Source organism: Thunnus thynnus, chromosome 1 (genome assembly GCF_963924715.1).
Source record: "Thunnus thynnus chromosome 1, fThuThy2.1, whole genome shotgun sequence".
In the NCBI taxonomy this organism is placed as follows: Eukaryota; Metazoa; Chordata; class Actinopteri; order Scombriformes; family Scombridae; genus Thunnus; species Thunnus thynnus.
Genome location: NC_089517.1, coordinates 7,750,215 through 7,773,435, shown reverse-complemented (window position 1 = coordinate 7,773,435; position 23,221 = coordinate 7,750,215). Strand labels below are relative to the sequence as shown.

The 23,221-nt window shown below is 42.1% G+C and overlaps 1 protein-coding gene across 3 annotated transcripts in view; it reads left to right on the top strand.

Moving 5' to 3' along the window:
- lrp4 (low density lipoprotein receptor-related protein 4) overlaps positions 1–23,221 on the top strand; it is a 118,662-nt gene that overhangs the window by 79,811 nt on the left and 15,630 nt on the right. For all 3 annotated transcript variants that reach the window (XM_067572624.1, XM_067572537.1, XM_067572705.1), the window contains exons 4-18: positions 663–776; positions 888–1,004; positions 2,119–2,247; positions 6,426–6,545; positions 6,668–6,793; positions 8,092–8,217; positions 8,934–9,068; positions 10,164–10,289; positions 10,780–11,010; positions 11,898–12,054; positions 12,665–12,882; positions 19,215–19,391; positions 21,273–21,398; positions 22,227–22,435; positions 23,032–23,113. In XM_067572624.1, the coding sequence (XP_067428725.1) occupies positions 663–776; positions 888–1,004; positions 2,119–2,247; positions 6,426–6,545; positions 6,668–6,793; positions 8,092–8,217; positions 8,934–9,068; positions 10,164–10,289; positions 10,780–11,010; positions 11,898–12,054; positions 12,665–12,882; positions 19,215–19,391; positions 21,273–21,398; positions 22,227–22,435; positions 23,032–23,113 (2,193 nt within the window). The remainder of the gene's footprint in view (positions 1–662; positions 777–887; positions 1,005–2,118; positions 2,248–6,425; positions 6,546–6,667; positions 6,794–8,091; positions 8,218–8,933; positions 9,069–10,163; positions 10,290–10,779; positions 11,011–11,897; positions 12,055–12,664; positions 12,883–19,214; positions 19,392–21,272; positions 21,399–22,226; positions 22,436–23,031; positions 23,114–23,221) is intronic.

Below are 23,221 nucleotides of genomic sequence, written 5' to 3'. Positions count from 1 at the left end.
TATTTAAAACATTCTCAGGATACAGATGGACAATGGAGATGAAGATCACGCTTCTGTTTGGGTTTGAGGAGTTTGTTCTATTTAAATACTTTTGTTCACCATGAATACTCGTGACTATCAGTAACTAACATGAATTCAAGCTCTGACCACAACCTCTGCACTGCGGTCACATCCACCTTCTAAGTTGTTTTGGTTTCATGTCTCTAACTCGTCATGGAAGAGCGCTAGATAAATACAATCATTATCATCACAGCACATGTTTTCACTCCATCTGTCTTCTTCACGTTGACGGCAGCCACACACAGATGCTTTTTTTTAGCTCTCCTCCTCACCGTGTTGCAGCGACGGTCAAATCGGACGCGTTCTGCGCCGAGATCAACCCACAGGATATTCTGTCATTGAGTCTTTGAGCTCTGGCCTGCAGCCTCAGAAGAGTTCAGCCTGTCGCTCTGAGCCTGACATGAAAGGCCGCATTCTCCCCGGTGTTAGTACAGCTGTAGATATAATGTCAGCGGAGCTTAAGGGACAGCTGCCTCTTATCACATTCTTGTACAGTATCTGCTTTTTTTTTTTTGTGCTTTTTTTTTGTATCTTTATTATTTGTCCTCTGAAAGCTATCTCTTCATATTTCTCTCTCTCTCTCTCTCTCTCTCTCTCTCCAGCTCCCAGGGAGTGCGAGGAAGACGAGTTCCACTGCCAAAACGGCTACTGTATCCGCAGCCTCTGGCACTGTGACGGAGACAACGATTGCGGGGATAACAGCGATGAACAGTGTGGTGGGTACACACACACACAGAAACACACACACACTGAAACACCAGCGTGTGAGCACGTATTCATTTAAACTGTGTTATAATATAAATATATATTTTCTTCTTTCCTGTCAGACATGCGTAAATGTTCAGACAAGGAGTTTCGCTGCACAGATGGCAGCTGTATCGCTGAGCACTGGTACTGTGACGGAGACACGGACTGTAAAGACGGATCAGATGAGGAGAACTGCCGTAAGTTACTGTGTGTGTATGTGTGTGTGTGCGTGAGAAAGAAAGAGACTGAATGATAGTTTGTCTTGCTAAAACACATCTTTTTCTCTCTTTCTTTTCATCCATACTAGGTTTTTCTCCAACCAAAACATATATATTTTTATTCTAGGGGATACGTTTGAAATGTGTTGACAGCTAAAAGTTTCCATAAAGTTTCAGTCGTAGATGTTGTGAAGGACTTCCTCCTAGCAAGCTAAGAGGCCAAACTTCTTTCTGTGGTTGACAAGTTTTATTCATTCAGTAAATATTTTGAAATATCTTAGTATTTATGACGTATTTTGTTCAAGGGGTTCCGTGTCTTTGTGAGCCATCATCAAATTATTAATACTTGTGCAATCTTCTCATAATATAAAGAGACTCAACACACTTGGTCTTTTGGATTGATTACCAAAAAAAAGTGTGTTGTGTGTCTAGGGAGTCATCTTCAGCTAAGAATAGACAAAAGCTAAGAGTGCTATTTTATAATCGGGCCATCAGACAATTGATTGGCTACAGTTTTAAAAGTCGTTTAAATGTGAAAGCTGGTTTCCAGTCGAGGTGAGACATTTAGAGAAAATCGTTTAACATGGCTGAGTTGTGCCGGTCGTGTAGACAGTAAGCTGATTTTCTGACAGGGATCTTTTATTAAACCCATTCAATCCAAAGTCAAATTAAGAAATAATTCCAGCTAACCCAATTTCCACAGCTAAACAAAAGGTCGTTTATAAAACTCAAACAGGACAAACATCTCCGTGTGACGTCAGTCCAGACGCTCTAATCGTAAAAATCTTCAGGCTGCAGCATCATGATTCACGACCGCGGCAGCCAGAAGAGAAAGAAATCTGGATACCGATCAGCCGCACATGAACACAAGATCTGAGAGTAACCAGATTACAATAGAACATGTAAGCATGTTCTGTGTCTTAAAAGAAGGGCTCGCTGCTCCTCTTTCATTTCGTTTCTAGTTTCTGACAGCAGATAAGAGTCGAAGCTTCAAAGCGCCTCAGACGGCCCGACCGCTGCATCACATCTTTTCCCAACATCAGCATCTGTGTAACATGAGTGTGTATTTGTGTGTTTGTGTGTGTGTGTGTAGCCTCAGATGTGATGACAGCCACCTGCAGCGTGGAGGAGTTCCAGTGCGCATACGGGCGCTGTATTCTGGACATCTACCACTGCGACGGAGACGACGACTGCGGAGACTGGTCGGATGAGTCGGACTGCTGTAAGATCGCCGTCACTCACACGCAAACACGCTTCTGACATTATTATAAAGACCTTCAGGTGTTTGTTAACCTTGAATCTTCCCCCTCAGTCACTAATCAGCTGTTAGACATCATCAGATATATTCCAGGAGTTAAATCTAAGTTCTAACTTTAGACCGACTCGACGTACAAGTAAAGATTTCACTCTGAAGATATGAAACTTGGTGAAAGTCCAAAAAACAAAAACAAAGCACATTGTTAGTGTAGTGACTGGTCCAGCCTGTCCCGCTGGTGTGCATAAAGTTCACAGTGAGCTTCTGTTTTCTGCTCGCACAAACACACACACACACACAGATGAACACAGATACGCACACACACAAACACACACACACACACACACTTAAAGATCCATGGCAGATCTCCCAGCTCTCACTAAAACAGTGCCTTGTACAGGAGAAGAAGAAGAAGAAGAAGAAGAAGAAGCTCCTCTGGGAGATCAGTCTGTGTCATCTCCTCTATGATGTCGGATTAGATTTAAACACCAGACGTCTTTCTTCTCTCTCTCTCCATCTCCTCTTCTTCTTCTTCTTGTGCCTCACTCTCTCCTTCCGTGGCGTCCCCGATAGTTTCGCTGAACATCTGGAACCAAACCCGGATGACGAGTTGTCGTGTCCTGCAGCTCAATGCAGCAGCGCAACTGAAGTTTATAAGTACAGTACAGGCTTTAAATCAGGCACTTAAAACTTGCAGGAGTAAAACCTCAGTTAGAAGAGATGTGTTATGCAACATAGTGATTATTTTATTATCTATTGATCTGTTGATTTTTTTTTTATTATTATTGCTTGATTATAAGACCCCTCCTCCCCCCATTTTCCAAAAAAGTTTTTGGAAAAAGATTTTTCGAAGATACAACTCACTGTCTGGAAAGTTTCCCTGAGATACCATCAATCCAAAGAGAAGAGAGGCATCATCCTTCAAGCCTATAGTAAAAAAAAAGTCAAATCCTTTAAAGCTGAAAGTAAATCCCATATTTGTGCATCTTTTCCACACACACTCTCCTCTCCTCTCCTCTCCTCTCCTCTCCTCTCTGGCTCTTGGAAGAGGTCAAAGTTATTTTTTTTTTCTCCCACAGCATTTTTTCGGACCCGTCTGCTCCTCAGCTCCTTTAATATTTATTTCCTCCCTGCAGCAGAAAAAAAAACGCGTAGGAAACTCCTGCAGGTGAAACTGAGCTACCCAAACACTCGGCCCTAGCAACCCAGAATGCATCACTCTCTATAGGATCCAATGCTACAGCAGTACACTCTCCATCCAAAAAGAATATCTGAATTTCATGTAACTTAACTTTTCTTTTTTAAGTTCTAAATATTCAGTGTTACACACAGCAAAGTACTTTAGGAGATGTCTCCAGCGTCCGAGGCCCAGCTGCACAAAATGCAGCTTTAGTGTCAAAACAAACCGTAGTTTCATCATAACATTTATTCTCCATGTTCAGTCGACTGCAGGTCTGGCGCAGGAACAGCTGCTGTTTGCAGGCCGCCGCTCCACAGCATCTGTCAGAACTGGAAAACACTCTGTCTGTTAGATCTTTTCTGTCACTCTATCACACTCACACACACACATATATATACACACACACACACACGCAGAGTCGAGCCACGGTCCTGATTAACACAGAGTATCGTGTTTCGTTCCTCCTCACTCCGGAGACGCCGCCCGCCGCTGACAAATCTCTCAGCATCTCTCTCTCTCTCCTCGGTTCTCTGGGCTCTGATTTCTTACATATTCATTTCATTCGCTCATTGTCTATAACCGCCCACCCTATCTCTCTCTCTCTCTCTCTCTCTCTCTCTCACACACACACACACACACACACATACTCTCATACACAGTGGTCTCCCCCCTTTGATGTGTTTATCTGCAGTGCGATAAGCACAGCTTCAAGGTTTTTGTACCATCGTTTGATCATCAGCAAGGTCATGTTAGTCGAGTGAGCTGCTCTGTTTCTCTTCCGTCTCCTCCCACATCCAGGTTTTTTAATTGCTGCCTCGCTTCTGAAGTGTTTAACTTTTTTTTTTTTTTTTTGCAAAGTTCAGCTGGCATCAAAGCTTTCAAAAAAAAAAGATTTTTTTTTAAGAAGAGACAGATAAGGCCCCGTACTCCTTAAAAAAATGCTTAGGTGAAAATATGGCAGCACAGATCAGATGTAAATTAGAACACAGATACAAACAAAAACATCAATGATGCAGAAAGACTCAAACAGGTCAAATATCTTAAATTCTGTCAGCAGAGACTTGGTTGTCACGTAGCAGTGCATGTCCACTTTTAGATTAAAAACCAACACGGTTATTCCATCATGTTTTGATGTACAGAAAGCGGTTCATCCCCTGCTATCCTTCACTCTTAAACCACCGTCTCCCAGAATCGCTTCAGAGATGCTCGAATAAAAACATCAGTTTTTAGTCTTGTGAATCCAATGTTATGAAGTATTTATTAAAAAGTCTGAAGAGTTCTTGGCTTTGTGAAACATGCAAATAGGTTGCGGACACACACGCACACACGCACGCACACACACACACACACACACACACACAGAGGAGGCATTCCTCAGAGGCATAAGACAGCCCATCCTCAGACAGCATTCCTTGGCATCGAGTCTCCAGACACATGAAGGGCGCTTTGTTAGAGAAAAAGTCTCTCTCTCTCTCTCTCTCTCTCTCTGTCTATCTCTCAATCTCTCTCTCTTTCTCTCTATTTATCTTTATATCTATCTCTCTCCTTCTCTCTCTCTCTCTCCTTCTCTCTCTCTCTCTCCCTCTCTCTCTCACACAGACACATATCCAAAAACACTCACACTTGCATGCCTCGTTACCGCTTGCAAACACTGATACTGCTTTCAGCTGCATAGCTGAGTAGATGAAAGAGCATAGTTGGTATGTTTTGTGTGTGTGTGTGTGTGTGTGTGTGTGTGTGTGTGTGTGTGTGTGTGTGTGTGTGTGTGAGGGGGAGAGAGGGAGAGAGGGAGAGAGAAACAAGGAGAGAGATAAAGGGTGGATGAATCATTTCAGTGTGTGTGTGAGCGTCAGTGTTCATCGGCATCCCACGCCGATTCCGGTCGCTTATGAGTCTCTAGCTCTCTCTCTCCCTCTCTCTCTCTCTGTGGGAGAGCCACCTGCTGTTTTGATCATCTCTGTCTTCTCTCGCCCAGCTGATAAGCCCGCACAGGGATGCTTGAAGCCTCTACCACATCTCTCTTTCTCTCTTTTTTTTTTTTTTTTTTTTAAATTTTTTCGCCTTTCTTCCCCTGCATTTCCTCGCTCGTCGTCTCCCCTTATCTCGAGCCCACTGTAGCTTCGATGGGAAGCCGACTCGCGCTGTCAGGAGGAAACACGTCAAAAGAAATACATACACACGCACACACACACACTCGGGGATTTAAGATGCTTATGTTTGATTCGGCTTTAATCTTCTCGTCCACCTCCAGCCTCATCTGCTGCCAGTTTGAGCTCCACTTTGATCCGATCGCTTGTAGTGATGCGGTGGGAAATTTAAAGGTGGCGCAGCTATGATTTCTAGTCAGAGATGATCATAAGGCAGACAGAATAAACAGAAGCAATTAGTGTTTATGGGGAAAAGAAATATGACTTGTGCGGTGTAAAACATAGTCTTTCTGTGTTTGTACGTTTACTCTTCTCATTTTCTAGTATTTCTATGCACAGCAGAATCTCAGCGCTTGTTCTCTCACATATGACAGCAAAGCTTTTTATTTTGTTTTAGAAGTCTAATCGTCAAGTCTATGAAAGGTTTGAAAAAGGTGGAAAATGCTTGTCAAAATGTCCTTAATCCCTTGTTTTGTCCGATCAGCAATCCTAAACTTATTTAATATACAATGATATTAAAAGGTTAAAGCTGCAAATCTTCACATTTAAGCCGAAACCAGAGAATTTTTCGCATTTTTGCTTGATACTTTGCTTGATATATGACTTAGACATGAGTTGAATTTGATTTATCGACTAAGCAGTGATCAGCAGAAGACTGACATGATATTAGACACATTTATTTTCGTCCCTAAACATGATTTTGGCTTATTTTCTGAAGTCTTGACCTCCAGATTGAGAAGCACAGATTTTAAGATACATCTGTAATGTTGTCTGCTGCAGGTTGTCTCTAATGTTATTGTGTGTGTGTGTGTGTGTAGCCTCCCACCAGCCCTGCAGATCGGTTGAATTCATGTGCAGCAGCGGGATGTGTATCAACGCCGGCTGGAGGTGTGACGGCGAGTTCGACTGCGATGACCAATCAGACGAGAAGAACTGCAGTGAGTAGCTTTTTTTCATCAGTATTAACAAACAGATCTCATTTTGGTCCTCTGTATAGTGTCGTGTATCTAAAGCTATATATTTGTGTGTGTGTGTGTGTGTGTGTGTGTGTTACCTGCAGCCACGTCTATGTGCACAGCCGACCAGTTCCGCTGCGGAACAGGACGCTGTGTCCGGTTGTCATGGAGATGCGACGGTGAGGACGACTGCTCCGACCGCAGTGATGAAGAGGGCTGTGAGAAAACCGGTAAGACTGACTGTGGTTGTTATCATCTTCTTTCGCAGAAGCTAAATATAACACAAGCTTCAATCGTAGCCATGACAACGGCTCAGAACAGCCCTCTCCTCTACTGACAAATTCAGTTTTTTTTTTTTTTTTTCTTTGGAGAATCACAGTTGCTTTCAAACAATAGACTGATCAGTTTGGCAGTTCCTTCGCTGGTGGAAAGACTCCACCAACCTGCGGACAAACAACAGAAACTGGCCTGTATATTGAGATAGAAACGAACACTGAACAGGCTGCAGTGAAAAGAGGAAGATGGAAAGTTTTTACTCTATTTTTGGATACTATCCACTAGCATCCTGAGCCATGATGGCAAAGGAATTCCAGATCAATTTGCATGAACCTCTTGAACCCTAAAAATGCCCTTAATTTACCCTTAAATAACATTTTTATCCACTTAATACGACTTAACACAATTTCAAGTTTGCTTATGTGTTTTCCTGAAATTGCTTTCTGTGTTTGCTTGTTCCAGCCCTTCATCCATATGTAATAAATAGTCAAATCAATGATGTCATGTTTGCGGCTGCACAGTTTCATCAAATCAAAGTGTGTTTTGCATGATTTTCTATAGTCTCCCTGTAGTCCAGTAGTCCTGTAGCTGATGTTAGAAGTCTCTGGACACACTCGGATCTCTATGAGACTTTCGCATAAGTTGTTAATTAACATCCCATCTAGTGACGATGGACTCACTGGTGGGTCCGATGTGGTAGAAGAGGTTAATGAAAAATCCCAATTAAATACTTTAGCACTCTTAAACAACGTTGGAAATGTCCTTCAAGCTAAAACTCTATTTTTTTGTAATGTGTCATGTATGAGTAACAACATTTTGTTGAATGAAGGGCAGACAGTAGACGACTGATTCTACAGACTGTTGTGTTGTTGTGTTGGACCAGTTCTGCTTGTAACTGTTGTCACAAAGATGCTCTTAAGTTAGGGGTTGGCAGTATGGGTAAAATCTTTGTATCACAATCCAGATATATATGGTGATATAGTAACTTTGTTTTTCATTTTTATTGAGAATTACCACATGGGAATGTCTGTTTTTGGCTAATCCAGTGAAATTAATACTACTGACCATCAATTATCAGCTTTTCCTGTAGTGGTCTAATACAACCGGTGACATCTTAGTGACAGACACCTTAGTAGAAAAAGCATATACTGTAAAAATCTGTAACAGTAACTAACTTCCTGTTGTCTCATGGTGTTTATTGTCTCATCACTCAACCGTACTGTAAATAAAGCTTCTCTTTGTCTGCCCACAGAGAACCCTCCTTGTGCTTCGGACCAGTTCCAATGTGGGAACGGACGTTGTATCGGTCAGAGGAAGGTGTGTAACGAGGTCAACGACTGCGGAGACGGGACTGACGAACATCCGCACCACGACTGCCGTGAGTTCACAAACCATCATCTTTGCTACAGTTTGTCCTTAAAGCAGGTTCAGTACAGAATCTGTAGTTACTTTGAAGGAAGGAGGCTACCACAATAGTCATTTGATTAATTATGTTACTTTCATTTCAAATATGACTCAGCTTTAAAACCTTTAAGTGACAACTTGACGTTAGAGGAACAAAGCCTCTTATGGTAGGTTTTATAGAATAAAATTTTTTTACACTTTCAAATGTTATAAGTCTTGTTATTGCATTATTACACATGCATTCCACTTAACACTTGCTGAGGAGTTTTGTGCATTTAGTACATTCAGGCCATTTGATTTGAATCTTTTTGTGTACAAGAGGACTTTAGGTCTGAAAGAAAAAGATTATGAGGTCACCAAAAACATTTGGGTACATCCTCATGGGAGCATGAACAGCAAATGGAAACCAAGATACCTTGTAATGCACCCAATTGTTAGTCAACGTGAGGTTTAGTCCTGATAATGGCACTAGAGGAAAGGTTAGACTGTTGGACTGCAGTTGTTGAGATTTCTCGTTCTGGACCCGGTTTACCGATGTCATCATTCTCATACCTCACTGAGGTCTCGGGCCTAAAACATTTCAATGCTCAACACCAGATGAGTCAGATACTCTTTACAGTGTGTGATTGTATTTATACTGAATCAGCATGCTGTGTTTATGTTCTCATAATGTTTCCATATGGTGTGCAGGTCCACGCTCCAGCGAGGGCAACTGTAACCAGAATAACGGAGGCTGCTCCCAGAAGTGTCAGATGGTCAGAGGACTGGTCCAGTGCACCTGTCACACTGGATACCGACTGATGGACGACGGCAGGACCTGCCAGGGTAACTCTGAGTGTGTGTGTGTGTGTGTGTGCACATTACAATTGGACATCAGAGTGAGCAGGCTTACAATGTTATTATTCATGACCAGCAGAGTCAGTTGTTCAGTTACTTTGTGTACTGCTGCCTCTGCATCGCTACTCATTCCTGCCACTTGGGAGATTATGCGTTCGGTCTTTTTATGACGCCGAGTTGGTCTGGGAAAAACGGGGAGTAACATACACTATGTAACATAAGAAGATTAGGAGCCGCATTATTCAGTTACTGAATCTTTTATTGCCAAAAACATAAGCTTAAATTTCACATCAGGGAGTCTCAAGGCCAAAATAACAAGTGAATAAAAGCTGTCCATGACAATCAAAACAAAGCAAACTAAGTTAGCCAAAATGAAAGTTAGAACACTCCATAAGTAGTCAAACAAAACAGCAGCTCTTCTTTACTGCGCTTCTTGGCAAGGAGCTCTGCAACTGAAATCATACAAAAGAACACATGAAAATAATGAAGTAAGGGAAAAAAAAAATAAATATAAGACAAAATAAAACATCTATTGTTCTAGGACTATCAACCTAACAACCTATGGTGTGGCTATAAAATATATCTCCATGTGATACATTGATGTTAATCAAGAGTTTATGTTTTCACTCCTGTTCGTCATTTTGTCTTTATTTCAGCAAGATATTTCCCAGAAGTATGAACGAATTTCCATGGAACTTGTTGGAAAGATTGATTTTGGGCTGAGATGCAATTGATTAGAATTTGGTGCAGGTCTGGATCAAGGATTTCTGCCAGAAGTCCTTGATGAAATATTATCGCCAAAAGTTTATAACTTATGGAGATGCAGTTTATCTAGACTTGATATGTGTTTCCAGATTCTAACGGTGCCTTTGCAAGGTCATGAGATGAATGCCTCCAGGCCACAGGAGTTCAGGTTTTTGAGTGTGACAAGAAGTCGGACGTGTTCCAAAGAGTTTTTCACCTTCAGCCACCTTTGGACACTATATGTCTTGAACTCATTGTTAACCCTGCAGGAGCTTGACGCCAACATCTCACTGTCCTTTCCCCCCTCCCTTTTATTTCTGCCTCTTTGGTCTGTTCCAGATGTGGACGAGTGTGCTGAAGAAGGCTACTGCAGCCAGGGCTGTACCAACACGGAGGGGGGGTTCCAGTGCTGGTGCGTCCAGGGCTACGAGCTCCGGCCTGACAAGCGCAGCTGCAAGGCTCTGGGTAAAAACCACTGTACTATGTTTCAACCTTGACATGTGACCGCAGAGAGTCGCCGGCTTTTGACCTCCAATAAAAACACGGTTGCATATTGTTTATACTTGCTTTAGCGGTAACTGTATCCGCTCCCTGCTCCGGGGTCTTGGACTCAGAATGAGGTTGGCTCGTTCCGTGGGTCTGGACTAGATTTAGATATGCTGCAGAGGTAGAGTGCAGGCCTGGTACAGCAGCCCATCAATCTACTGCAGACCAGAGTTAAACCCAGGTCAGGACTGTCTGTCAGGCAGCTGCCAGGACCCAGACCCTTCACCTTCACTGAGATTAATGCTCCCTGTTATTAAAACTGATCCTCCTAACTTTTTTTGTCTCCTTCCTTTTTCGTTACTTCTACCGTTATTTGGCCTCTCGCTGTTTTTCTTTCCGTTTTAATTTGCATCGTCTCCATCCCTGTCTGTCTTTCCGTCCTTGTTTTTTTTTTTATTCCATCGCTCAGGTCCAGAGCCGGTGCTTTTGTTCGCCAACCGCATCGACATCCGTCAGGTTTTGCCGCATCGCTCCGAATACACCCTGCTGCTCAACAACCTGGAGAACGCCATCGCGCTGGACTTCCACCACAGCCGCGAGCTGGTTTTCTGGTCAGACGTGACACTGGACCGCATCATGAAGGCCAATCTCAACGGATCCAACGTGGAGGAGGTCGTCTCCACCGGCCTGGAGAGTCCAGGTGGGTACGGCGGCCAATAAGAATCAGGTTCAGATGTAGGACAAGAGGCTCATTCATCATGTTTCCAATTTATTCAACTTTCCTGCTTTCTGTCCAACTGCTCTCACTCACTTCATCCATCACCTTGTTCACATGAGTATGACATCAATTTTAGCCCTTTTATGTGTCTTTGTTTTGTTTTTTTGTCTTCTTTCATGCTCTCTCTCTTGTCTCTTGCTCTTTTGAGCTCTCTCTATCCCTGTTAGTCTTTTTTTTTTTATCATCCCCTTGTTTTTTTTCTCTCCTCAGTAGCTTTTAGTCTCCGTTGACATTTACTCTCTCTCTCCTTTTTACTTGCTCTTCCTGTCTTGCTCTCTCTAAATTCATTAAAGTTTTATTGGCATCACAGAACATGTTGTAAGCAGAGTAGAGTAATTATAACAAGAAATATACAAGTATAAAAGCGCTTTTTGATTTTACAGCATGTCAGCTTTAGAGTTGTTGGTAGATTTTTTTTTTTTGCAAACAGAGCCGGGCTTGTTGCTGATCCTTTTTTTCCAGTCTAAACCAAACACATCCTTACTCAAGCTTCATACTTAGCAACATCCATAAATTTGTTTCGTCTCCTGTCCGGTTGTTTAACTATCGAGGATGACTTTAACTTTAATCGCAACAGACTTGAAACTTTTAACCGGATCGGACAGCGTAGTGATATTAAGAACATGTGCTATAACAATAATAACACGTGTTATTCTTCACTGCACACACATGAGATCTGTATCAATCTTCTCATATCACTGTCAGAAAGTGTTTTCCTTTTAAACAAAATGAGAAACGCTCACTTTATTTAAAGAGAATCAGAAAGAGAGACACAGTTCACCATAAAACATGTTCATATCCTCCTTTAGGTGGACTGGCCATAGATTGGATCCATGACAAGTTGTACTGGACAGACTCGGGAACGTCCCGTATCGAGGTGGCCAACCTGGACGGAACGCATCGCAAGGTGCTGCTGTGGCAGAACATGGAGAAGCCTCGAGCCATCGCGCTGCACCCCATCGAGGGGTACGTACGAGCACAAACATACACACACACAAACCGTATAATTCACAGCAGATGCTTTCGAATGTACACACGCTCATATATATACATATCCCCTCTGGATGCGTCCCAGTTGTAGTGTAGCAGCAGAGCAGGGATTAAAGTTTGGCAGCGTAGCGGTGCCCACAGGCGAGCATCTGTGTGGAACAAGTATTTCATAAAAAAAGGGGCAGCAGCTAAGTGTGTTTTCCTCCCCGAGCTTCATATGCTGCAGCGGCGGGAGAGAGTTCTGGATGAAGCCCCAGAGAAATTTAAAACTAGAAAACTCATTCGGTTTATTAGGTAGCTCATTTGCATGGGATAATTGAAAAATATCAAAAAAAGTAGCTCTTCCCTCTGAGGCCGGTCAGAACAGATGAGTGATGATGAGGAGGACAGGACTGCTGAGGACAGAGGAGACTTTTTTTTTTTTTTTTTTTTAAATATCAGACATCTGCTGCATCTTGAATCCAAACAACAATCTGTTTACCTCTTGACTTTAGTGGACGCCATGAGAATCAGCTCATTCTGCTCAAATAGCTTCCACAGGTGTAAACAATTAAACTAACCAAGACTGTCCCATTTTCCTCCTCAGTAAGATCTACTGGACAGACTGGGGCAACACCCCTCGCATCGAGTACGCCAATATGGACGGCTCCAACCGGCGGGTCATCGCAGACACCCACCTATTCTGGCCAAACGGCCTCACCATCGACTACGCCGGCCGCCGCATGTACTGGGTGGACGCCAAGCACCACGTCATCGAAAAGGCCGACCTGGACGGACGCAATCGCAAAGCCGTCATCAGCCAAGGTTAATTCCCCGTCCGCTGCCGTCACACACAGTCAGTTTTCTGTATTTTCTGGCAACGATCGGATACGGAGAACAACATCAGACCAGGAGTTGGCTCTAGATAGAACTGGGACATTCTTAAGAAATGTGCTGTTTTGGTTCCGCTTATCGTTTCCCAAGGAGCAAAAGACATAACTTCCCACCTCCCACCTTTACGGTTACGCATGTGTTTAGCGTTTACAACATGGCGGACCATGGATAGTGCCTGGAAGTGTGGCTAAAAGTTAACATAACTCCAAAAAAAAAAAAAATAGTCCGATATTATCACCTTGTAAACCTGCAACATGAAGCTTTGTCAGTCGTTTTCCAAGAACCTCAGAAGTCGCTGTTAACTGCAGGGAAACAGAAGAGATGTGGTGTACAGAGGGTCTGGCCGGGGTTCAGGTTCTCATAAATCACCACACACTCACACAAACATACACACACACACACAAACACACACACACACACACACAGGCACACACACACACAGAAGAATGTGGTAGATATAGGATGCAGCACACTGACGCTACTTCATTATACCATGTGGAGTTAATCAGTGCCATATTTCCATTAAAAAGTATATGCATGTTCCTACCACTGAAACACACACACACACACACACACACATACTCACTTCCCATAAATGACAACATAAAGCCTTGCGTGCCTCTGTTTATGTTGTTGGGTCCTACAGTGAAGCCTGGGCGTGTGTGTGTGTGTGTGTGCACGCGCACTAAAATTGGGGATCTGGCATTTACAAATGTAAGCAGCCAGCATACTGATTCGTCATTCAACACACACACACACACACACACACACACTCCGGGCTGCTTCTGAGGCCTCATGTTGCAGTAAGATTTGTTTCCCAGGTTTTGGCTGATAATTTTCATCTGTTTCATCTCTACTCTTCATGTTTCACAGTCAGCAAACGTGCGATCAGCAGGACACCCTGTTCAAGTGTAGGTTTGCGGTGTGATGATTTAATCCAGAAATGATACAAAGGGCCGGGCGATGGCAGCAGCCCAGGGGTGTCATGCTGGTGAAGGAGAGTTACAGAGACAGAAACACTTAAAGTTAAGAGGACAGCAGTCAGTTATTGCAGATTTTTCAGTCCAGTTGGCTTTCCAATTTCACATCAATATAATGAAAGTATCAAGTGTTATTTAACCTCTACTGCAGGATGAAGGTGAGCCACTGAGTCATCAATGCTCCACAGCACAATTATGTTTTTACCCAAATTGTGTTTACACACCCAGGTGTCTGTCTGTCTGTCAGCAGGCGAAAACCACATGATTAGATTTCCATGAAATTCGGTGGACAGTCTTACCTCAGAAAAAGGAACCGCGTCCAAGAAACATTTGGATTTGGGTAATCTGGAGATTTTCAGCCATTAGAAACAAATTATCCCTAGCAGTAGCTGTGAAAGAAACAGACATTAAGTACATTCCAAATTATTGAAGGGTTATCATTAAAGGATCATTTCAGGGTCAAGAAAACTGTTTAAAATAATTGCAAAAGGTGATGTGAACCACAAATTCGATGCGTATTACCATGTTAAGGGTTGTGAACAGAGGTTTGAGCCGACAGCGCGGCTTCCAATTTAGGAAATTTGAGAAATGAAATGAAAAAACACGAGTGTGGAAGTACATCAGTGACAATCAAGAGTGTTTAAGAGTGCAAAAAGAGAGAGGAAATGTTCGATGAGCGTGTGTGTGTGTGCTTCCGTGCCATCGGCCCTTTGAGCTCTTCTTAATGATGTGTGCTCTCAGGATAAAAGGCTGTAATTGGCCCTGTCCTTCCTCCACAGCCTCTGTTTGCTCAGACAACACACAGGACAAATGGGACGTGGATGTGTGTGTGTGTGTGTGTGTGTGTGTGCATGGTTACATTCTGAGCCGCTGTGCCAAGGAATGTTAACGAGTGTCTATCTCCGTACACCTATAGTTCTGTGTGTGTGTGTGTTTGTGTGTGTGTGCGTGTGTGTGTGTGTCCATCTCCATACACCTATAGTTCTGTGTATGTGTGTGTGTGTGTGCTACTTGGATGTGTGCCAGCTCCTCCGTCACCGGAGCTGGATGGCAGGCGGGTGTCACAGATAATGCCGCTATCCTGTCTGCACACCTGTGCACCTTGAGGTGGGGGACAGGAGGACGTAGGGGCGGTGGGTGTGTGGGGGACATTATCACGGAGGACGAACGCTTTATACTTCAGCAACGCCTCATTCGTAGCGAGTTGTCTGCTGCAGTCCTATAGGAAGTCATGACGACAGACAAAACAAAACGACGCCACCTTGTGGACGAGCTCACGCTGCTGTGCACAGATTGTGAAATTACGCGTGTAGAGCTCTGGCCTGTAGGTGGCGATAGAGGGAAACTCGTGGTTTCTTACTTGTCTGCAAGTAAGAAACATACATCGCCTTGGTGGAGCAAGAGCAAAGGTCTGAGTCATCCTCTCATCCTCTGGGGACAATGAATATCCACCTTATTACAGTCTGCCGCAGTGTAATTCTTAAAACTACCAGTAGGAGTCGCCAGAGTTATACATTTTTAAACTCTACACATTGAGGCTTTAATATGTGACTACATTTTGCATATTTATTTTGGTCTGAACATAGAAAGAGATTGTGTTTCGCTCAAGTACATGCAGTTTTCCACAAACTTCAAGAAAACATTTTCAGTACGAGTTAAATCCCTTGCTATTTATCCTTTTTAAAAAGTTTTAAAACTACATTTTTGGATGCTTCTCAGTCTGATTAATTTATATATGCACCAGTTACCTCCTCGTGTCAGTCGATGTTGCTGTCTCCTCTTTTGAAATCATGCATATTTTGCTCATTTATCTATTTTATTTCCATTTATGTCATCCTGTCTGCTTTAATAGAGTATGACTTTACAGTTGACATTCAAAGTGTGTTCAATGCAGGCTTAACACATGACAAACCATCATCAATATTGTATTTTAAGTTTGGCATTTTGTAAACAACATAGACGGTGGCGCAGTTCAAAGAGAAACGTGATATGAGATATGAATCACAAAAAGACCACCGCTAAACTTCCCTCATATTGCGGTCCACCGCAATGTAATCCAAGCAGCGTTCTGTCCAGTTGGAAGCAGCGTTTGTGTTGTCTCGTGTGACTTACCGCACCGAGAGTGTGACAGATTCGCTCGAGGCGTGAGAGGACCGGGAGGTGCCACATATAGGTTAAAGGGGACATTATTGTGAAGGCTGGGTGGGACGTTTGATGCCCCGTTGGCCTGCAGCTGCTCTTCCAGCTGTCCCGGAAAAAAGGAGGCAGGGGAAGGGGGGAGGAGGTGGGGGGTGGGGAGTGGGGAGGAGGGGGGGGTGCAGAGACGACATGGAAGAAGGTGACCGTATCAAAACCAGACGCCTCTGAAGCTGTCGATGACTCAGTGGAGGGAAGAGGGTGTATTATTTGTCTCCCTCATGTTAGGATAAGATCAGAAAGCACACACAGAGAGCCAGTATCCCCTCACACACACCTGGACCCGTCTGAGGAGGGAGAAGAACTTAACACTTAGGGTTTTGTTTTGATTGAAAATTCACCCCTTTTCTTTTCAGAATCCCAAATATTATAATCACAAAAAGTCAAAAAATGAGCCAGCCCAACACATGACACAGTGCTAAGGCCAAAAAAGTCTAATATGGAGAAAAGAAGGTCTAATGTAGTTATTAACAGGCAGCTTTTCACTCACTAAACATTCATCAGACAAGTGTTTGACAAAAAGGAACCCCAGAGCCTATAGTCACATCAAATACAGCACACCTGTGCTTTGTCACGCTAGTACACATGGGAAATGCAGTTGTAGCCTTCAAGATCCAAAATACACTGTGGGGAAAAAACAGGATTAATCACCACAGAAAGCAATAACTAAATCAAAGTAAGAATATAATATATAATAGGAATAATAAAAGCTGTCATGAAGTACAGTACCTACAGTAAAGTGTAGTTCAACTCTCCAACACAATGATAACCTCCATTATACTAATCGTCATACTAAAATTGACATTTTAACAGACCGGCTGTTAGGAGCTGAGTGTGTTATGTATTCAATGAAGTGCACTTTGATAAAATCCTCCCATCTGGTTAGTTGTGCACAGTTAATACCATGAAAGCAGAGATAACTTAATAAAGTGAAGTCAAGACTTTTTTATTTGTATAGCCCGATATATCAAAACACAATTTTTGCTTCAGGGGTTTTTTTTTACAATCTCTACAGCAATATACAGTGCTTCAGTTTGGGATAAGGAAAAAAATTCACTAAAATAATCCTTTAATGAGGAAGAAATGGAAGAAGATGATGAGAAGATACAATGTGCAAAATAGAACAAACACTCAGCCTGGATAGTGTTTTCCACGTCAGTCAAAACCTTTTAAATGAGACATCAGCTTCTCGTGTCTGGTGTACTGACTGTAATGGAGACACTGTTTCTAAATTACTTCAAACATATATTTGACATTTATGTACTGCAGTTTTCTCATGACTTATCGGCCGACTGGCACACTGATGCTCCAGTCAGGTAAAATCCACCTCTAATCCTTAACACAGATTTGAAGTAGTAGGGAATTTTTTCTGGAGGCAGACAGGAGTAAAATCTGCTCGTTCACCTCGGACCACAGGGGGATTAAACAAATAGTTTGTCGCTCATAAAACCTATAACTAAATTAAAACGATAAAACTTTCGTCTCACTCAAGCTTACACACTCACTCCTCGCTCTGATCCTCGTGGCTCATTATCATTCTGTTCTCTCACCAGTTTTAGCCATTTACCACTCGAGATTTACGCCGCGCTGTAAAACACGGTCATTAAATGAGCAGCGTTGTTTTAAAAGCCCTGCGCCCGCACACTCGCCGCCACACCACCACCACCACCACCACCACCACCACCATTACCGCTCTGTGTAGCAGCAGCAGAAATCACTTTTTCCATCAATTCAGCACTCTAATCCAACTGGCTGCGCCGCTACTCCACAAGAGGAGGATTAAGCTGAAGAGAGAGAGAAAGAGAAAGAGAGAAAGAGAACGTTAACTTGGATGAGTGTGGAGGAGTCACCCTGAGCAGATGTTCCCAATGGAGGCAAATCTGTTAGGACTTCCCTGCTGTTACACATGTTAGTATTTAGGCCAGGGGTATCCGCTGATACGGGCTGCGAGCACTGATACTGACATTTTTAGGCACAAGTCAACAATTTGTACAAAAGACAAAAGTACTTACAGACTAATAGAGTCAATGCAAAAAAAAAAAGGAGACTTCTACTGTAACGTAGCCAAAGTTTTAAAGGCCCTTGAAAACATACTTTCTCAACCAGCCTCTCTCTAAAGGCAATGGGGCTTTACATGAGCACATTACTGACAAAGTTAGAACAACAAATGAAAGATTCCTGTATTTGTGTTTTCACTGCTACTGCTATATTTAATGATGTTTTTTTTTTATTTCTAATTTTAACTTTGATTTGTGCGTATTAAGTCACAAAAGACTTTATGTCCTGCCTCTAAGATAAGAAAGTTTTTCAGGTGTTTGATGTGTTTAACCAGTTCAACAAAAAAATCCCAAATATCTAGTTTTTTTTCCACCAAATCGTTTCCCTTATTAAGCTGAAAATACTCTTGAAACACTTTAATAAAACCGAAACTAATAAGATTGTTTTTGGATTGGAGCGCGCACGTACACACCCCTCTAAGTGGTAGAGAAAAATCTGGGATCTATTACTGTCCATCATATTAAACTTACCCATTAAAATGATTAAAAGCTAAGTAAAATTTGATGGTAGACTCAGATAATATCTGTCCAGTATCAGCCTCATGTATCAGTCTGACTGGGTGGAAGGGCGTCCAGATTCTGGATGGAAAAGTCACATTACTTAAGGAAACCGATGGAGCGCCTCTGCTTTTGGCCGGTCTGGCCACAACTGAACCATATACAGTACAGGCTGATGAGAGGCAGAGTAATTGAATGCAGCTCTGAACGGGGATAATATGACATCAGCCAAGCCCACAGCACTCAATGGGAGGATGTTTGGAGAGCGTTGGTGGAACAAGCCAATTGCAGCATTTGTTCTTTCCATTTTTATGTTTGGAAAGAGGCCTCAAATGTCCACATTAGCACCGCACAAGCATTATTTTTTTTCACTCATTATGAAGGTGTCAAACTTCACTCCTTTCTTTGTTTACTTTGATAATTATATCCCTCAAAAAACAGCACGTTCTTTAATGAGTTGTTGCTGGTTTTGTCGAACGTTTCGGCGGGCGTCTCTCAGCCTTTCTAAAACTCTCTGTTTCCGTCTCTTTAGGCCTTCCTCACCCGTTCGCCATCACGGTGTTTGAGGACAGCCTCTACTGGACCGACTGGCACACCAAGAGCATCAACAGCGCCAATAAATTCACCGGCAAGAACCAGGAGATCATTCGCAACAAGCTGCACTTCCCCATGGACATCCACACCCTGCACCCCCAGAGGCAGCCTGCAGGTCTGTACATAACCGTGTTGGAAGCTAAATGCAATTTTTAATATTCCTGAAATGTCTCATTCACCTTTTTCACCATAGATAATCAGGCGATTAGACCTGCATGCAGGTGTAAGGTGATATTGTAACTCTGTTGAGGTGAATTTCTCCAGAACTCACTGTTCTGTGTTTTTTAATAAGTTGTATCAAAGGTTATGTTGTTATGGTGACATGTTTTGCTTTCATTGCTGTCATATGACTGCAAAGTCACAAAACTGCGACTTGAATAAATAGTCAGATGATGGAGGATTTCAATGCTTTGTTTTGATCTCATAACCAACAGCAGCAAGAATCATGTTAGATTTACTAATCTTTTCACTGAGGGTTTTCAGTCAGAGGCAAAAACACAAAGTAATCAGTCATTTTATTGATTAATGATCTGAAACAAACTGTTTTTGGGACTCAGCTTAGTGATTTTGCATTGGTTTTAGATGTGTTTTAATGTCTGTGCTTGGTTTTTTCATTACAAAAGAATCACTGACAATAACACGCCATACAGTTTATGGACAGAAGGCAGTGCAGAGATATTACACTGTGCATAATGTCAGTTTGTCAGATAGTTTAAGTGAATTCAACAACCATGCTTGCAGCCTGAAGCAGTAGAACATTTCATGCAGCAGGCAGGAGAACAAAGTGCTGGACAACAAAACATCAAACAAAAGGAGGATGAACTAGTTGAGGCCAACACGTTTCCTCTACTTTAAGTGTATCAGAGCACACATGAATGAAATCTTTTTCACACGGTGGCAACCATAGAAATGATAAAATCATTTGTTGCACTAGTGTGAGACCCTGTGGTGAAACTGGCCCAGTGGAGTGCTACAGCAAAGACTTGTGTTCTTTGCTAACAAAGTGTGTTGAACTTGAGTTGTGGCCAAGAGAAAGTTTTGGTTATCATGCTGATAAAATACTGTAACAACCTGACACTGTTATGAACTGTGAGCTGCCTCTGTGCTGGCAGGAGGAGATCAGGCAATTTTTTTTTCTCTAGTGTCAGATGAGATTCAGTGAGATCATGTGAAACCATGTCAGAGCTGAAATAGATTTGAGCTCTGTGTCAATCACACAAAGCAAAAAAGGACTCAGAGCCAGAGTCCAGTCACACTCTGTGACATTTAGAATAACAAAAGACCAACGCTGTGAAGTTGAGTTATAGTTTCTTTTATTTAGGAATAAAAAAACTGCAGTGCTACAAATTTATGTATTGACAGTATGAAATGCAGGTTCACTGTATTGCTATATAATCAAAGGAAGAGTTTGACATTTTGGAAAATACACACATTCACTTTCTTGCAGAGAGTTAGATGAGAAGATGGCTATCCAGTTAGCAATTAGCTTAGCTTTGCATAAATACTGGAGGCAGATGGGAAACAGCTAACAGCGGCTCTATCCAAAGTTCAAAATTACATCTTCCAACACCTTTAAAGCTCACTAACACACTATAACTCATGTTTAATCCAAACAAAATTGTAAAATTCACAAGGTTTTATGGACAGATAACTCTACACATTCAGTTGTTTTTTTTTTACAAACGCATGTAATTTTTGTAGATATAACACATTCCTCACAATCTGTATTGAAGACTACAACAGAACTATATACTATGATATGTCGAATCACTACATCCCAAGATTTACGCAATGAAATCAATAAACACGTCATCATGTAAGATAAGAACAGTTGTAAACATGATGCATATCAGACCAATTTTGTAAAAAGAATAAGCTTTGTAAAAATATGCAGAGAGGAAACATGAAGAGAAAGGGGGGAGGACGCCGAGTCAGAAACCGCCTTTCCGACGTAAACGTTTGTACACTGAGCTGTGTGTCTCCGTCTGCCCTGTAGGAGGCAGAAACCGCTGTGGCACCAACAACGGAGGCTGCAGCCACCTGTGTCTCCCTAGCAACAAGACGTACACCTGCGCCTGTCCCACCGGCTTCAAGAAGGTGGACCACCACAGCTGTGCTAACAGTGAGTCCCTCAACACCTTACATTTATAATATTCATTGTAATTTGGTTAATTTAGGGCTATTGTATGTATTTATTTATTCTTATTCATTTATGTATGTAAGAATAAATGCCAAAAGCAATTATTTTAGCTATTCTGCACTTGACAACAACAATTATTTAACTCAATAAATCTGGTGCAATATGAGGAATAGGATGAATTTTTTTATCTTCTTTCCGAGGATCACTGTCTTTAAAGAGTTCATAAAGAGTTAAAAATTCATGTATAAAACAAATCCTCAGCAATACTTTAAGAGAAGATTGCAAGGTTTTACTGATTCAACAGTCAGTCAGTTCTGAGAAGCTAAATAGGGAAGATAATCCTGTAACATGCATTTAATCTCTCTGATCAGCCTGGCAGTTGAGGTGTAGGTTGTCAGAGGAAGCAAAATTGTAGAGGAAAAAAAAAAAAAGTGCATGCAGAGGACATCCACCAAAAGTGAAATTTCAACTAATGAAAATTTAAAACGAGTCAAATTATATGTTACGGTTCAGTGCAGCTTGAGAAGTGCTGAACTAAAATTGACTTTTGGCAAAGTTTTTAATGATTCTTTTTTATGTCACTTACACACCCTGTAGTTATAAAAACATTTACATTTTATCATCATCATCATTATAGATAATTATGTTAGGTGAAAGGTTATGATTTATGATATTAATCACTCGGTTTGGTTAGATTTGCCCTTTAAAGGCTGTTAGTTTTCTGTGTGTTAGTACTGTTGTGCTGTGTTCACTGTTGACCCCCACTGTTAAACCTAGAAGACTGACAGAAGACCTTTGGTCTTTAATCAGGTCTTGACAAGTTCCTGCTTTTTGCCCGAAGGACGGACATCCGACGAATCAGCTTTGATACAGAGGACATGTCCGATGATGTCATCCCTCTGGCTGACGTGCGCAATGCCGTGGCGCTGGACTGGGACGCCAAAGACGGTTACATCTACTGGACAGATGTCACCACTGACTCCATCAACAGAGCTCTGTGGAACGGCACCAAGCAGGAGGTGAGTGAAAGCTACAGCTACAGACTGACTAAATGTAGCACTGAAATCCATTATTTTTTCATCTGTCCCTGACTTTTACAGAGCAGAGCAGAGCACCTGCACCACAAGAGAGCAGGAAATAGGTTAATGCAATACCGCCATCTACTGGGGGTGATGCAAAAGTGCAGCAACACAAAAAGGATGCAGTATGTGTAGAGTTGCTAATAATAGCAGTTAATTCAGTTCAGTTGACATGTCCCTAAAATGATAAATGTTCACATTTTCGCTAATTATAAAAAGTTTAAAGTCAGTTCAACACAAAATAGAAGAATTAAATTAAACCAAACAAAAGCTGCAACAACAGAAAACTGTAATAATAATACAAGAAGTTATCACTGTTCTATTTATACCCTCGATTCATCATTTTCAACGGCAGATCTGTTTTTTTTTTGTTCTTTATCCCTGCTGTATAAACGACACCAAATATCATCTGTCTAGGTTTACTTTTGAGCTTGGATCTAAAAGTGTCTAAGAGCTCAAAACCTCAAGATGTAACTTAAGACTGCATGGAAGCTAAAACAGTAGAAATGAGATCTTTGTGGTCCCTGTTTTTTCAGGTGGTGGTGGACACCAGTCTGGAGAGCCCAGCAGGTTTGGCGATTGACTGGGTGACCAACAAGCTGTACTGGACTGATGCTGGTAAACAGTCTCACTACACATCTTTACACTTAAAATCATATTTCTGCTGTATTATGTACAGTCATTTGTGTGACAGTGTGTGCTCTTGAACCAATCATGTCATGTCCC